At 43.6% G+C, this 14,799-nt stretch overlaps 1 protein-coding gene across 1 annotated transcript in view; it reads left to right on the forward strand.

Moving 5' to 3' along the window:
• The window catches only part of tnk2b (tyrosine kinase, non-receptor, 2b), a 65,655-nt gene that overhangs the window by 35,888 nt on the left and 14,968 nt on the right, over positions 1-14,799 (forward strand). The window contains 8 exon segments of the mRNA XM_029642060.2: positions 8,258-8,506; positions 9,611-9,763; positions 10,537-10,820; positions 11,189-11,315; positions 11,409-11,555; positions 11,906-12,000; positions 13,246-13,440; positions 13,937-14,028. Of these exon segments, the coding sequence (XP_029497920.2) occupies positions 8,258-8,506; positions 9,611-9,763; positions 10,537-10,820; positions 11,189-11,315; positions 11,409-11,555; positions 11,906-12,000; positions 13,246-13,440; positions 13,937-14,028 (1,342 nt within the window).

A 14,799-nucleotide genomic window follows, 5' to 3' on the forward strand; every position in this document is an offset into this window, starting at 1 on the left:
AAGAAATAATACATTAAAAAACAAAATACTGCATTGTTTCCTAAGAACGCGAAGTGAGGCGGCCATCGCTGTCGGCGCTGGATGGTCAAAGGTCAAAGTGCAGGGCTGCCTTGGAAAAAAATAAGTTGTTCTCAATGGGACTCCCTGCTTTAATAATAAAATACAAATAAAGTAATACCTTGGCTGTCCACTAAAGTTAAACCTGCTCTTGTCTTTTGTGACTGTTCCATATGGATATACACTAGATACATCTAGTACCAGGCCGGACCCCCCTTTTCCTCCAGAACAGCCAGATTTCATCAGGGCATTCTACAAGGTGTCGGATGGCCTCAGCTAATTCTGTAGATTGGACAGCGGTACATTTACGCTACGAACAGCCCATTCCATCTCATCCCATAGATACTTTATTGGGTTGAGGTCTGGGGACTGCGCAGGCCACTCAGGTAAACTGAACTTGCTGTCATGTTCCAGAAAATATTTTTCCACTTCTCAGTTGTCCAGTGTCGGCCCACTGGAGCCCCTTCTTGTTTTTATCTGATAGGAGTGGAACCCGTCTGCTGCAATAGCCCGTCTGTGACAAGGATTGACGAGTTGTGTGTTCCGAGATTCCATTCTGCACGTCACTGTTTTACTGTGTCCCTCCTGTTAGCTTGCACGATTCTTGCCATTCTCCTTCGACCTCTCTCACGATCTGTTTTCACCCACTGGACTGCCGCTGACTGGATGTTTTTTGTTTGTTGCTCCATTCCCTGTAAATGCTAGATAGACACTGTTGCACTTGAAAAGCCCAGGAGGGCAGCTGTTTCTGAGATAATGGATCCGGTGCGCCAGGCACTGACGATCATACCACACTCAAAGTTGCTTAGGTCACTCATTTTGCCCATTCTAACGTTCAATCGACCAGTAACTAAATGCCTCAATGCATGTCTGCCTGCTTTATATAGCAAGCCACGGCTACAGACTCACTGTCTGTAGTAGCCATCAATTTTCGCGAACTCTGGCTGGTGAGTGTATATCTTAATGGTGAACAACAAATTATTCTCACTTGGAAAAGATGGCCAGCACTGCTAAATCAGATTAGGGCTTGTGTAAAAGTTGTCCACAAACAGTTTGTAGCCCATCCCCCGCAGTGTAAAATCCAATATTTCCATAATGGAATCATAACAAAGTCCATTACCCGTGGCTGAGATGAATTTCCCATCGTAAACAAGGACATTCCAAGTGTAGGCACACAGAATTCGGCCAAAACAGTTTGTAACCCCATATTGTTGGCTTGTTACGCATATATTGTTTCAGACCAATTCTAGCCTTTAAGACTACCATCCTCATCTATGGACAGGTTCTGGGCGGGCTGAAAATGGGTCTTGCAGGCCTCAACAATGCTGGAGTAGAGAGGTTTGATTTTGCAGAGCCTATCAAAGCTGGCTGTGCCTCTCTTTTTCTCATTGTTACTGTCAGCTTGTGAGTCCCCGATATGAAGTTCCCATGAAACAGTCAGAAACCTGTTAGAAGACATGACAGTGGTGGGGAAAGGCAGTTAGAGTCTTCAGCTTCTCCAGTAGTCGCCCCATGTAAATGACCAGTGAGATGTGGCAGTATAGTAATTGAATGGAAATGGGCTTCCATGCCTCTTTCTTGCCTACTTGCTTCTTAGCCCCATACTTGTTGGTGTTAGACACCAGCGAACCAAGAACTGACAAGGATAAAAACATCTGGAAAAGATGAAGGAAGGGGGCTGTACTTTCCAGTCATGTCCAGCTGAGGTCCTGGCTGCCTTTTAGGTCAAAATGTTGGTAGAAATGGCTCCACAGCATCCTCTAGCACAGTGTGCCAACAGTCCTCTCTTTTGGTGATAGTCACTGCTGTTGTACTGGCCCTCCTCCACTTCTGGGTTGGTCTCTTCCCACCTCTAGATGGCTGGGCGGGGTGGATGTGGAGCCTGAGACAGCAGCAGGGATCAGACTGGAGGAACCAGTTCCTATGTTTGAATGAGTGGGGGATGGAGGACTTGAATGTGGTCTCTTTGGAGTTGGCTCCCAGAGGTCATCTGAGTCAGTCTCTACCACTATTGAAGATTTTTATAATTCAGTTAGAACTATTACTTATTTTATTTAACCTTTTGCGTGTAGGGGGCAGTATTTTTGTTTTTGGCTAAAGAACGTACCAATTTGAAACTGCCTATTTCTCAGCCCCAGAAACTAGAATATGCATATAATTGTCAGATTAGGATAGAAAACACTCTAAAGTTTTCAAAACTGTAAAAATATTGTACATTTACATTTACATTTAAGTCATTTAGCAGACGCTCTTATCCAGAGCGACTTACAAATTGGTGCGTTCACCTTAAGACATCCAGTGGAACAGCCACTTTACAATAGTGCATCTAAATCTTTTAAGGGGGGGGGTGAGAAGGATTACTTTATCCTATCCTAGGTATTCCTGAAAGAGGTGGGGTTTCAGGTGTCTCCGGAAGGTGGTGATTGACTCCGCTGTCCTGGCGTCGTGAGGGAGTTTGTTCCATCATTGGGGGGCCAGAGCAGCGAACAGTTTTGACTGGGCTGCGCGGGAACTGTACTTCCTCAGTGGTAGGGAGGCGAGCAGGCCAGAGGTGGATGAACGCAGTGCCCTTGTTTGGGTGTAGGGCCTGATCAGAGCCTGGAGGTACTGAGGTGCCGTTCCCCTCACAGCTCCGTAGGCAAGCACCATGGTCTTGTAGCGGATACGAGCTTCAACTGGAAGCCAGTGGAGAGAGCGGAGGAGCGGGGTGACGTGAGAGAACTTGGGAAGGTTGAACACCAGACGGGCTGCGGCGTTCTGGATGAGTTGTAGGGGTTTAATGGCACAGGCAGGGAGCCCAGCCAACAGCGAGTTGCAGTAATCCAGACGGGAGATGACAAGTGCCTGGATTAGGACCTGCGCTGCTTCCTGTGTGAGGCAGGGTCGTACTCTGCGGATGTTGTAGAGCATGAACCTACAAGAACGGGCCACCGCCTTGATGTTAGTTGAGAACGACAGGGTGTTGTCCAGGATCACGCCAAGGTTCTTAGTGCTCTGGGAGGAGGATTGTATAACATTGTATAACAGAACTGATATTGCAGGCGAAAACCTGAGGAAAATCCAATCAGGAAGTGCCTCTTATTTTGAAACCCTTCTTTTCCTATGCATGCCTATCCTCCATTTAAAGGGATATCAACCAGATTCCTTTTTCTATGGCTTCCCTAAGGTGTCAACAGTCTTTAGACATAGTTTCAGGCTTTTATTTTGATGTAGGTAGCTACACATATTGGTAGCTACACAAGGTAAACATCTGTCATTCTGCCCCTGAACAAGGCCGTCATTGAAAATAAGAATGTGTTCTTAACTGACTTGCCTAGTTAAACTGGGAGGGCATTCTGATGAAGATCATCAAAGGTAAGTGAATATTTATAATGCTATTTCTGACTAATGTTGACTCCACAACATGGCGGATATTTCTTTGGCTGGTTTGGTCTCTGAGCGCCGTACTCAGATTATTGCATGGTGTGCTTTTTCCATAAAGTTTTTAAAAAATCTGACACAGCGGTTGCATTAAGGAGAAGTCTATCCTTAATTCTGTGAATAACACTTGTATCTTTTATCAATGTTTATTATGAGTATTTCTGGAAATTCATGTGGCTCTCTGCAAAATCACTGGATGTTTTGGAAGCAAAACATTACTGAACGTAATGCGCCAATGTAAACTGAGATTTTTGGATATAAATATGCACTTGTATTGTGTAACATGATGTCCTATGAGTGTCATCTGATGAAGATCATCAAAGGTTAGTGACTCATTTTATCTATATTTCTGCTTTTTGTGACTCCTCGCTTTGGCTGGGAAAATGGCTCTGTGTGTTTTTGTGACTTGACTCTGACCTAACATAATCATATAATGTGCTTTCGCTGTAAAGCCTTTTTGAAACCGGACACAATGGGTAGTTTAACTTGTAACTCCCATCCCGTGAACAGGGTCATTGTCATCATCTGACACTAATTAGCATAACTCAACGGACATAAATATTACTAGAAAATATTCCTATTCATGAAAATCACAAGTGAAATATATTGAAACACAGCTTAGCCTTTTGTTAATCACCCTGTCATCTCAGATTTTCAAAATATGCTTTACAGCCAAAGCAAGCATTTGTGTAAGTTTATCGATAGCCTAGCATAGCATTATGTCCAGCTAGCAGCAGGTAACTTGGTCACGAAAATCAGAAAAGCAATCAAATTAAATCGTTTACCTTTGATGAGCTTCGGATGTTTTCACTCACGAGACTCCCAGTTAGATAGCAAATGTTCCTTTTTTCCAAAAATATTATTTTTGTAGGCGAAATAGCTCCGTTTGTTCTTCACGTTTGGCTGAGAAATCGACCGTAAACGATCACGACAACGCCGAAAAATATTCCAAATTAGCTCCATAATATCGACAGAAACATGGCAAACGTTGCTTATAATCAATCCTCAAGGTGTTTTTCAACTATCTATTCGATAATATATCCACCGGGACAATTGGTTTTTCAGTAGGAGCGAGAGGAAAAATGGCTACCTCTGTATTTTACGCAAGAATCACTCTGAGAGCCATCAGGTGACCACTTGCGCAATGTAGCCGCTTACAGGTATTCTTCAACATAAAGGTGTGAAACTACGTCACAATGCTGTAGACACCTTGGGGAATACGCAGAAAAAGGAATCTGGTTGATAGCCCATTCACTGCTCAATAGGGAGTCATCGGAACGCAGAGCACTCAAAACATGAGTCACTTCCGGATTGGATTTTTCTCAGGCCTGCAATATCAGCAATATCAGTTCTGTTAAACTCACAGACAATATTTTTACAGTTTTGGAAACTTTAGAGTGTTGTCTATCCTAAGCTGTCAATTATATGCATATATGCATCTTGTCCTGACAAAATATCCCGTTTACTTTGGGAACGTTATTTTTCCAAAAATGAAAATACTGCCCCCTAGTCACAACAGGTTAACAATAATTGTATCTTTCATTTGGTGTATTGCACTTGTTAATGTGTGAAAGTTACATATTTCTAAAAAAATATTTTTGAATTTCTCGCGCTGCCTATGTTGTCGAGCCTAGCCATAAGAAGTTTTAAGAGAAAACAGCATGTGTTTGATAAAAGACTGTGCCTATTTAAATGGAGATATCAGGGAGGGCAGCTATTACACCTTGAGGAATTACAGACAAGAAATCCTCAACAGTTTTGGAGCCAAATAGATAAGTTAGGACCAAAACGACATAAGAAAATTCCAATGGAAGTCAGGGAAGAGCAGGGGGGGCTGAGTTCTGATTTTACACAGGTACTTAAGGAGTGGGAGAAGGGGTGTGCTAGTTTGTTCTCATTTGATAAAGTTCCCTGAGGACTAAACTGGAAAATACAATGTTAGAACCCTCTTATATATGTAACCCATACTTAAATGAGGAGCTGTCTGTGGCAGAATTTAAGAAGGTGATTGACCCTGCAAAAAATGGGGAATCATTTCATATTGATATTGATATTGATGAGGTTTTAAAATCCCCTAAATTAATTGACGTCCTATATAATTTGCTCCAAATATGTTTTGAGTACAGTATACTGCCATCCACTTGGTATAAGTTTATAGTGAATCCCATTCCCAAATCTTCAAAAAATGATCCGAGAGTGCCACTGAACTATAGTGGCATAAGTTTATTAAGTACAGTTTATAAATTATATTTATCCATCCTCAACAATAGGCTAATTACAATTTCATTACACCAAAACATTCTGGTGGAAGATAGATTACATGAAGAGAAGCCTATTTTGCATGTTTCATTGATTTCCAGAAAGCTTTTGATTTTGTAAATAGGGATCTTTTAGCCTATAGTTTGTTAAAGATGGGTTGATGAGAAATGTTATCAAGCAATCCAGTCTCTTTACAAAGTACCAGTTGCTTGTGTGCGTGTTAATGAATATTGTACAGATTGGTTTCCCACACCCTCGGGTGTAAAACAAGGAGACGCCTTATCACCGATTTTTGTTTGCTTTGTTTATAAATGATTTGGCAAAATAAATTAAACAGTTAAATATTGGAGTAAGATATGATGATGAAATGCTAAGTTTTCTTTTATTTGCTGATTATATTATTTTGATGGCAGACCCTGAACAAGACCTGCAGAACATGTTATTACGTGCAGTCAATTGGTGTAAAAGATGGAGACTCATGATTAACAGACAAAACACAGATAATGCATTTTTAGAAAACCAGCTACTAAGAGAAGTATTTTTCAGTTTTGTTTTGGTGAAGATAGCATTTATAAATATTTGGGTATTTTTATTGATGAACATACTACCTTTCTATACGGACCATCTGCCCTGGCCGACTCAGCAAGTAGAGCTCTTGGGGGAGTTATAGGAAAAACAAAAACACTCAAAGATATAGGTTATGCTGCGTATTCCAAACTTTATCAGACATGCGTGTGTCCCGTTCTGGACTATTCAGCACGAGTGTGGGGTGCCAAGAGGTATTTTAAAAACAAACATGTTCATGCAGAGCAGTAAGTTACTTTTTAGGTGTCCACAAGTTTGCACCTATACTTGCAATAACAGTGGGCATGGGCTGGGAATCCTGTGAGGTGAGATGGAAGGCGTGTATGGTGAGACGTTGAAATAGACTGTTGGATATGCCAACTGCCAGAATAGCTAGTGAAGTTTTGGATTTATCCATAGGGGAGCCTGGGCAACAGTCTGACTGTGAACATCTGTATGAAAACCAAATTAAGGGAGACAGAGATATGATTAAAAAACAACTGTTGATGCAATATGGGGGAAAAAATGGGTGGAGGAGATTAATCATAAACCCAAATTGAGAACATTTTGTTTGATTAAGGGTGAATAAGTGTGTGAGAGATATATTATGTATAACCTACCTAAAAACAAGGGATCGTTATGTGCACAAGTAAGATCAGGGATATTGCACAATAATGAAAAATATCTCAAATGAATATGAAACCATTAAATTAACTGCATTAGCATGAGAAGCAAAAACTTATTTTACTTGCTGATCTAAAAGTGGACCTTTTCCTTCCAAAAACATTTATTCCGCACTGGAATCAAAACTGTGCTCACTAATTCGTTCTCATCCATTCAGTTTCTGCAATAATCTCATCCAAATGTGTATATTTAGACTTCGATCGAGCTTTTCCACTAGTAGTAGCCATTTTGAACTTTTTCAGTTTTGAGAAAAGTTTGTAGAAGAGAACGAACAGCTGAACTACCATGCGTCCTGTTTGCTTTCACATGAAAATGAAACTGTTGCGCACAGCTCTAGCATGATGGATGTTTGTCGAACAAAGGGTGTTTACATACTTCTGGAAATCCCAGATCATTGGCTATCTAGCTAGCTATGTTTCAAAACGATAGGTGGTCATTGGACCAAGTGAACACTGTCAATCAAGTGAACACCACTCGACTCATTGGTGCGTAATAATGGCTGACCTTCATGGGCTAATTTGAAGTGTTGTGTAGCCAATACGTAATGTAGAATGATTAAACAAGTTTGGTTGGTCCTTTCTAGGGAGTTTTTCCTAGCCACCGTGCTTCTACACCTGCATTGCTTGCTGTTTGGGGTTTTAGCCTGGGTTTCTGTACAGCACTTTGAGATATCAGCTGATGTACGAAGGGCTATATAAATACATTTGATTTGATTTGATTTGGTTGCCTTCTAGAGTGTCTGAGGATTGCACAGAAACCGAACATAACCGGGTTAAACAACGTTTTGCCAATTTTTAGATTTAATTTTGTTGGAATTCACTCAAAACGCTGTATACAACATGGATCGGGTTAGGATATAAAAATGTATTTTATCAAACTAATCTATGCTACATTATATCTCTGGGACCCTCAGGATGACAAATCAGAGCAAGATTACTGAATATAAGTAGATTATTTACTGTCAGAGGTGAATGTATCGAACCAGTTGCCTTGATAAGTGTTTTGTTGTGCATTATCTTCAAACAATGGCATGGTATTTCTTCGCTGTAATAGCGACTGTAAATTGGACACTGCAGTTAGATGAACAGTAATTTTAAGCTTTCTGACGATATAAGACATGTCTATCCTGTCTATTTTGGGACACTGATCCTGTGGAGGATAACTCCTGAGCTAGAGCACCCAAAGACTCATTTACAGAATTTAGTAAGAGTGGAGCACATATTTTTGTTCATGTTGTATTAACACTCTCTTTCCCTCTCTTCTCTTTCTCCAGGTGTTCAGTGGGAAGCGTCCGGATGGCGGGGACTTCCAGCAGGCTGCGCCCACCTCCTCCTTCCGCAAGCTGTCCCCCATGCCACCCCCAGCGGTTGAGGGGGGTCCTCAGTCCCTGTACCAGCCCCCCCAGCACCAGGCCCTCACCTGTCTGATCAGCGAGAAGGACCTTGCTCTCTTCGAGAAGCTCGGCGACGGCTCCTTCGGGGTGGTCAAGAGGGGCGAGTGGTTCACGCCCGCCGGGAAAGTGGTGAGAGGGACTGGGGTGTGGGAGTGTAGTGTGTGGGTACTATATTGTTTGTGTGTGTATGTGTGTTGGAAAGGCCGGTAGTGGGAGAGGTATTGGTCTGCATCGTACCCCTATAGGCCCCCGTTTAGAAAACAGGGTCCCATCTAGACACACCTAATAACACACGTGCTTCTGGAACACTTCTGGAACGCTTGAGGTATACAGTAGTAGGGATCAGGATAGAAAGACAGAGGAAGAGAGGGAATAGGATATAAAAGTCCCTCACGATCACCCTGGGAAACAAAGTATCAGTGGGTTCAAAGTTCAAACCATGACAGCGTGTGAAAAAATGACCAAAACACCCTCCCTTCAACATCTGTTCTGGTCAAACCCTTATAACCCCTATAGATTTGACCTTGAGAGAGGGAAGGAGCAAGGGAGTGATGAAGAGAGAATCTTGTCCAAACACTCTCCAGCAGTTGACCACAACATGGCCAGATGGAAATAGTAAAGCCAGGTGCAGTGTCGCAACAGAACGGTATCCAAGGGAATAGTTTACAAAACATTTAAGAACAGGGTTATTCAAATCTTACCCTCTGAGGTCCGGAGCCTGCTTATTTTCTGTTCTATCTGATAATTAATTGCACCTACATGGTGACCCAGGTCTCAATCACTCCCTGATTTTGAAATGAATGAAAATAAGCAGTGGAACTGGCTTTGAGGTCCAGATTTGAATTTGAGGGCCATAGAACATCTAGTCCAGTGGCTAACCACCGATCTAATGGGAATAAGATCAGCTGATCTCCTATGTTATGCTGTAGTAGGACCTCCATTCCCGTCTTTTTTATCCTACTGCATAATTTAGAATAATTTACCTCATAATTTCAGCAAGTTGCCGCTGTCCTTAACAGCATTTAGATTAGCGTGTAGGGCAGGCCAACTTGTACAACAAACAATAAAATAAAAAATCATCTTGTTCAGGAAGTGCAACCTGGTGCTCTATTGAACAAGGAGACTGTTCTGCGGCCTCCAGACTGTTAGTAAGTGCAACTGGCTATCAATAGCTTTTCCTTTGGAATTTGATTTCGCATTTTGCTTAACATGGTCTCCCATCTTTCTCTCCAGTTGACTGTAGCGGTCAAGTGTCTGAAGACAGACATGCTGAGCCAGCCGGAGGCGTTGGACGACTTCATCTGCGAGGTCAATGCCATGCACTCCCTGGACCACCAGAACCTCATCAGGCTGTACGGAGTGGTGCTCACACAACCCATGAAGATGGTATGGACGGGCACACACAACACATGTTAAATACTTAATTTGAGTCCCCAAATCAGATTACATTTGCAAAGGATCATGGATACAAAATGCACCTTCCTCACCCATGGCAGCTGACACGGGGCGGTATCTTTCCAGCTGCTTTGTTTTTCTTTGTTTTGCTTTTTGTACATGCTTGTGTACATACCTAAATAGCAGCACCACCAGCTTACACTCAAAACCTATACTGTTCATAAGTGCAGACAATGTCACGTTTACAAACTGTGTGAACCCTTTAAATAATATCAAGGGCAGAATCTCAAGGCCTCCGGTCCACACCCGACAGAGCGATTGAGACAAAGGACAAAAATAAGGGCTGATGACGCTCTGTTCTTTTCATCTCTGCGTCATTACCTCCCAGTACTTCCTCAGTATTATTTTGTATTGATGTGGAGTACATTGTGTTTGGAGTCGACCAATAATGTTATTGTTGTCACCTCCTTACCCCTCCCCCGGCACTCTCCTCAGCACCACTCCCTGTAAAGCAGGGTTTCCCAAACCTCTCTTAAAGTACCACCAGCTGTTCTACTTATTTTGCGTATTGCCAGACTGGTAGCAGATTCAATCAGTCAACAAGCTCTTCATTAGTTGAATTTTGTGTGTTAGTTTAGGAATAAATCAAATACCTGGAGGTACTCGAGAAGAGGTTTGGGAAACACTGCTCTAAACTCTTGGAAGCTCACAGACATTACAGTTTTGTTCCAGCCCAGCACTAACAACACACCCTCCTTCTCCAGGTGACCGAACTAGCCCCGCTTGGCTCCCTCCTGGAGCGCCTGCGCTGCGTTCGGCCACAGGGCCCCATCCTCATCCACATGCTCTGCCAGTACGCCGTGCAGGTGGCGTGCGGCATGGCCTACCTGGAGCAGCGGCGCTTCATCCACCGTGACCTGGCCGCCCGCAACATCCTGCTGGCGTCGGCCCAGAGGGTAAAGATTGGCGACTTCGGTCTGATGCGGGCGCTGCCCAACAACCACGAACACTACGTCATGCAGGAGCACCGCAAGGTGCCGTTCGCGTGGTGAGTGGGATGGGGAAAGGGGGTGGTGGTTGAGGGGGAGAGTGCAGTGGGAAAGGGAGTGTGTGTGTTGCCACCGGAGGAGGAAAGGTTGGTGTGTATTTGTGTGTCGGTGTTATCAGGGCCACATTCAGTAGGCAAACGTTGTCTGACGTTGCAGATAGAATGCCACGAATAGAGTGGACATGATTCTGTTATTTTACATGCATGAGACATGTTTGTTCTAAGTAAAGTCTTTTTTATCTGAACATTCTACAACATTGTGCCCTGGGGAATAAGCCCCTGATGTGGCTATGCATAGTGTGTGTGTTTTTTCCACTTTCTCATCACCTTCTTAAGGTGTGTTTGCTGTGTGTGTCCTCTACCTCCAGGTGTGCCCCGGAGAGCCTGAAGACGCGGACATTCTCCCACGCCACAGACACCTGGATGTTCGGGGTGACGCTGTGGGAGATGTATACCCACGGACAGGAGCCCTGGCTGGGCCTCAATGGCAGCCAGGTACACGCATAAACACACACAAAATAAAAAATACTCATATTTTAGGGTTTTATGTCAATGGTTCAATTGAAGTATTTTGTGTATGTGTTTCAGATCTTACACAAGATTGACAAGGAGGGTGAGCGTCTACCCAAGCCAGAGGACTGTCCCCAGGACATCTACAACGTCATGCTGCAGTGCTGGGCCCAGAAACCTGATGACAGGCCCACCTTTGTCGCCCTCAGGGAGTTCCTGCTCGAGGTACCCATTTCCCTGTTTGTGTGTGTTGTTTTTTGTTTTGTTTTTTAACTAGGCAAGTCAGAAAATTATTATTTTCAGTGAACTGCCTGTTCAGGGGCAGAACGACCGATTTGTACCTTGTCAGCTCAGGGATTTGAACTTGCAACCTTTCGGTTACTAGTACAATGCTCTAACCACTAGGCTACCCTGCCGTGTGGGGGGTACATCAGTGTAGATATGTAGATTTTGGGCCCACATTTTGGGCCTACATTTTTATGTCTTGTGCCCCACTGTTGGGGTGTAGTGTTAGTTAAACGTACTCAAACTTGGTGTTTGTGTGCGTATGTATGTGTGTGTCCATTCCATTCCAGACCATGCCAACAGACATGTGCGCGCTGCAGGACTTTGAAGAGTCCGACAAGCTTCAGATTCAGGTCAATGACGTGATCACCATCATCGAGGGCAGGTATGTGTGATCAACTAATGAACTGTAAATCAATATTCTGTCATTGTGTTTTTCTATGCATGCTTGTGTATGTGCAGGTGTCTGCAACTTCTTGCATGCCTTTGGGAGTGTGTCTGTGTTAGTGGGTGTATGAGTGTGTGAAAGAGAAGAAGAAGAGAGCGAGAGATTGAAATAAATAAAGTACAACCACGGAGACGGACAAACAAATAAAAAGCAAAAAGGGACGAGTACAAGTCAGATTGGACTCATTGTGTAAACAAGTTTAGAAAAGACAGAATAAGAGGGAGCTCAACCACAAAAAAGATAAACCACAAAAGACAATACTTTAGCATAGTAGGTTGTTTAGGAATGGGACACTCACTTTTAGCTCTCCTGGTAGTGGAGTAGGCCAGGCAGCGTTGAGGTCCAACCCCAAGACATCTGGTGGGTCCATGGGGTTCCCTAGGTACAGGCTAGAAAGAGAGGAGGAGGGAAAGAGGGAGAGAGAGAAAGTGGGAGATAGTGGAAGAGAAAGGATGAGAGGAATAGCGGATGAGATCAATAGAGGGGGTAGAAAGGAAAGAGAGAGAGGGGACATTTATTGACTTACCTTACCAAGAGGTTCTCTACCCGAGTCTAGCCATAAATCAGGTGTACAGTGGTTCGCACCAGGTTTCACAACTGCTTATCCAACCTGCCTGTGTGTATAATATTAATATTTTATTAGGATCACCATCAGCTGTTGCTGAAGTAGCAACTGCTTTTCCTGGGGTCCACACAAAGCATAACACATGATATAATACAGAACATTAAAGGGGCAAACAGCAGTTGCTACATACTTTTTTCCCATACATTTTTAGTTCAACAGTCGTACCCCATCAGAACCCAAAATATAAGCTTGTTTATCTCCAATGTTTGTAAACAAAGTAAATGTAAACAAACACTATATAGCCTCAAAACATGGTTAAAACTATAATTGTGATATCATGGATGGTCAGTCCTTGCATCCATAGCTCCCTCTATTAATCCGAGAGTGGTTACGTTTCCCCAGCCCCATTCCTCAGCTTTTTACCAAAAAGAGTGGGGAGAAGCGTTTTGTTATAGTTTGTTATTGCCTATTTTTATGTCTATATGATTATATGACTGCTTGTGGTGGATGCGTGCGTGCCATGCGTATATATCTGCACCCACTTGTGTGTGTCTGTCTGTACCTGAATGTTTTCTCACATTCACCTGTACGTCGACCCACCTCCCTCTCTTTCTCAGAGCGGAGAACTACTGGTGGCGGGGCCAGAACAAGCGCACGCTGAAGTTGGGCCAGTTCCCCAGGAACGTGGTGACCTCGGTTGCAGGCCTGTCGGCCCATGACATCAGCAGACCCCTCAAACACAGCTTCATCCACACAGGCCATGGAGACACAGACCCACACCGCTGCTGGGGATTCCCGGACCGCATCGACGAGTAAGATATATCCTCAGAACTTGTGCTTCTATCTACTTGTAGCGATATGTGCCGCTTTACAGTGCACATTTTTTTGTAATTGTTTGTTATACTTGCAGGACCCACAGCCTTGGCAAAAAAAAGTAGAGTTGTTTTTTTACCACTAGAGGACAGTAGACTATTGTTCATATTACTGTCTATTCATGAAATTTCTATCTGCAACGTTCGACAACTGAACATGGCCCAGGGTTGGATAAGCAGATGTGAAACCTGGGGCGAGCCTCTGTACACCTGATTTATGGCTAGCCCCGGGTAGAGAACCTCTTGGTATGGTAAGTCAATAAATGTCCCCTCTCTCTCTCTCTGACTCGCTTGCTGCATCTCTCTCTCTCTTTCCTTTCTACCCCTTCTCTTGCTGTCATCCGCCATCTCTCTCATCCTCTCTCTCTATCACCCACTTTCTCTCTTTCCCTCCTCCTCTTTTTCTCTCTCGCTCTCATCCCCTCTCTCTTTCTAGTCTGTACCTAGGGAACCCCATGGACCCACCAGATGTCTTGGGGTTGGACCTCAATGCTGCCCGGCCTACTCAGCTACCAGGACGAGCAAAAAGTGAGTGGCCCATTCCTAAACAACCTACCATGCTAACTTTTTGTCGGTGACTCAAGCAATTATCGTCACAACGGCATGTTTTTCTTCGTGGTTTATCTTTTTTGGGGTTGATATTTTTTGGTTGAGCTGTTCTGAACTTGACTATTTACACAATGAGTCCAATCTGACTTGTACTCGTCCCTTTTTGCTTTTTATTTGATTGTCCATCTCCGTGGTTGTACTTTATTTACTCCATTCTCCCGCCCTCTCTTTTTCTCTTTCACACACTTTTGTGATCTCCCTCTATCGCTCTCTCCTGTACCCCTCTCCTTCTCTCTCTGGGGGTGGCATTTTCAGAGGAAGCACCTACTTGTCCCCCCCAGCCGTTGGTGCTTGTCAAGAGTAAGTGTAGTGTCTCACTCCAGCTCACCCATTGCTCCTGCCCTCTCTGTTATCTCCTAGCTCCAGTCTTCAAAGGTACACCATGTGCAATTGCTCCTCTCATCTCTCTCTCTCTCTCCCTCTTCTCCCCATCCCTCCCTTTTTCTCTTCCCTTCTCTTCCCAGTTACTCAATTCCTTTTCTTCCTCCCTAACCTTATTGTTTCTCCACCTCTCTCACTAACAGGTGTGCAGTCTGGGTTTCTGTGCATTGAGTGGTTAACACCTAACCAGAGAGTTGAGGAATTAAGCGTGTGTGGACCAACTTGTTGTGTATTGTAGCCTGGCTTAAAATCAATGTTATGGTTGTTTTTAAATGTTTGTGTATGATTCCATCACCAAAAATATTCTAA

The sequence above is a fragment of the Oncorhynchus nerka genome, linkage group LG9b (genome assembly GCF_034236695.1).
Source record: "Oncorhynchus nerka isolate Pitt River linkage group LG9b, Oner_Uvic_2.0, whole genome shotgun sequence".
Classification (NCBI taxonomy): Eukaryota; Metazoa; Chordata; class Actinopteri; order Salmoniformes; family Salmonidae; genus Oncorhynchus; species Oncorhynchus nerka.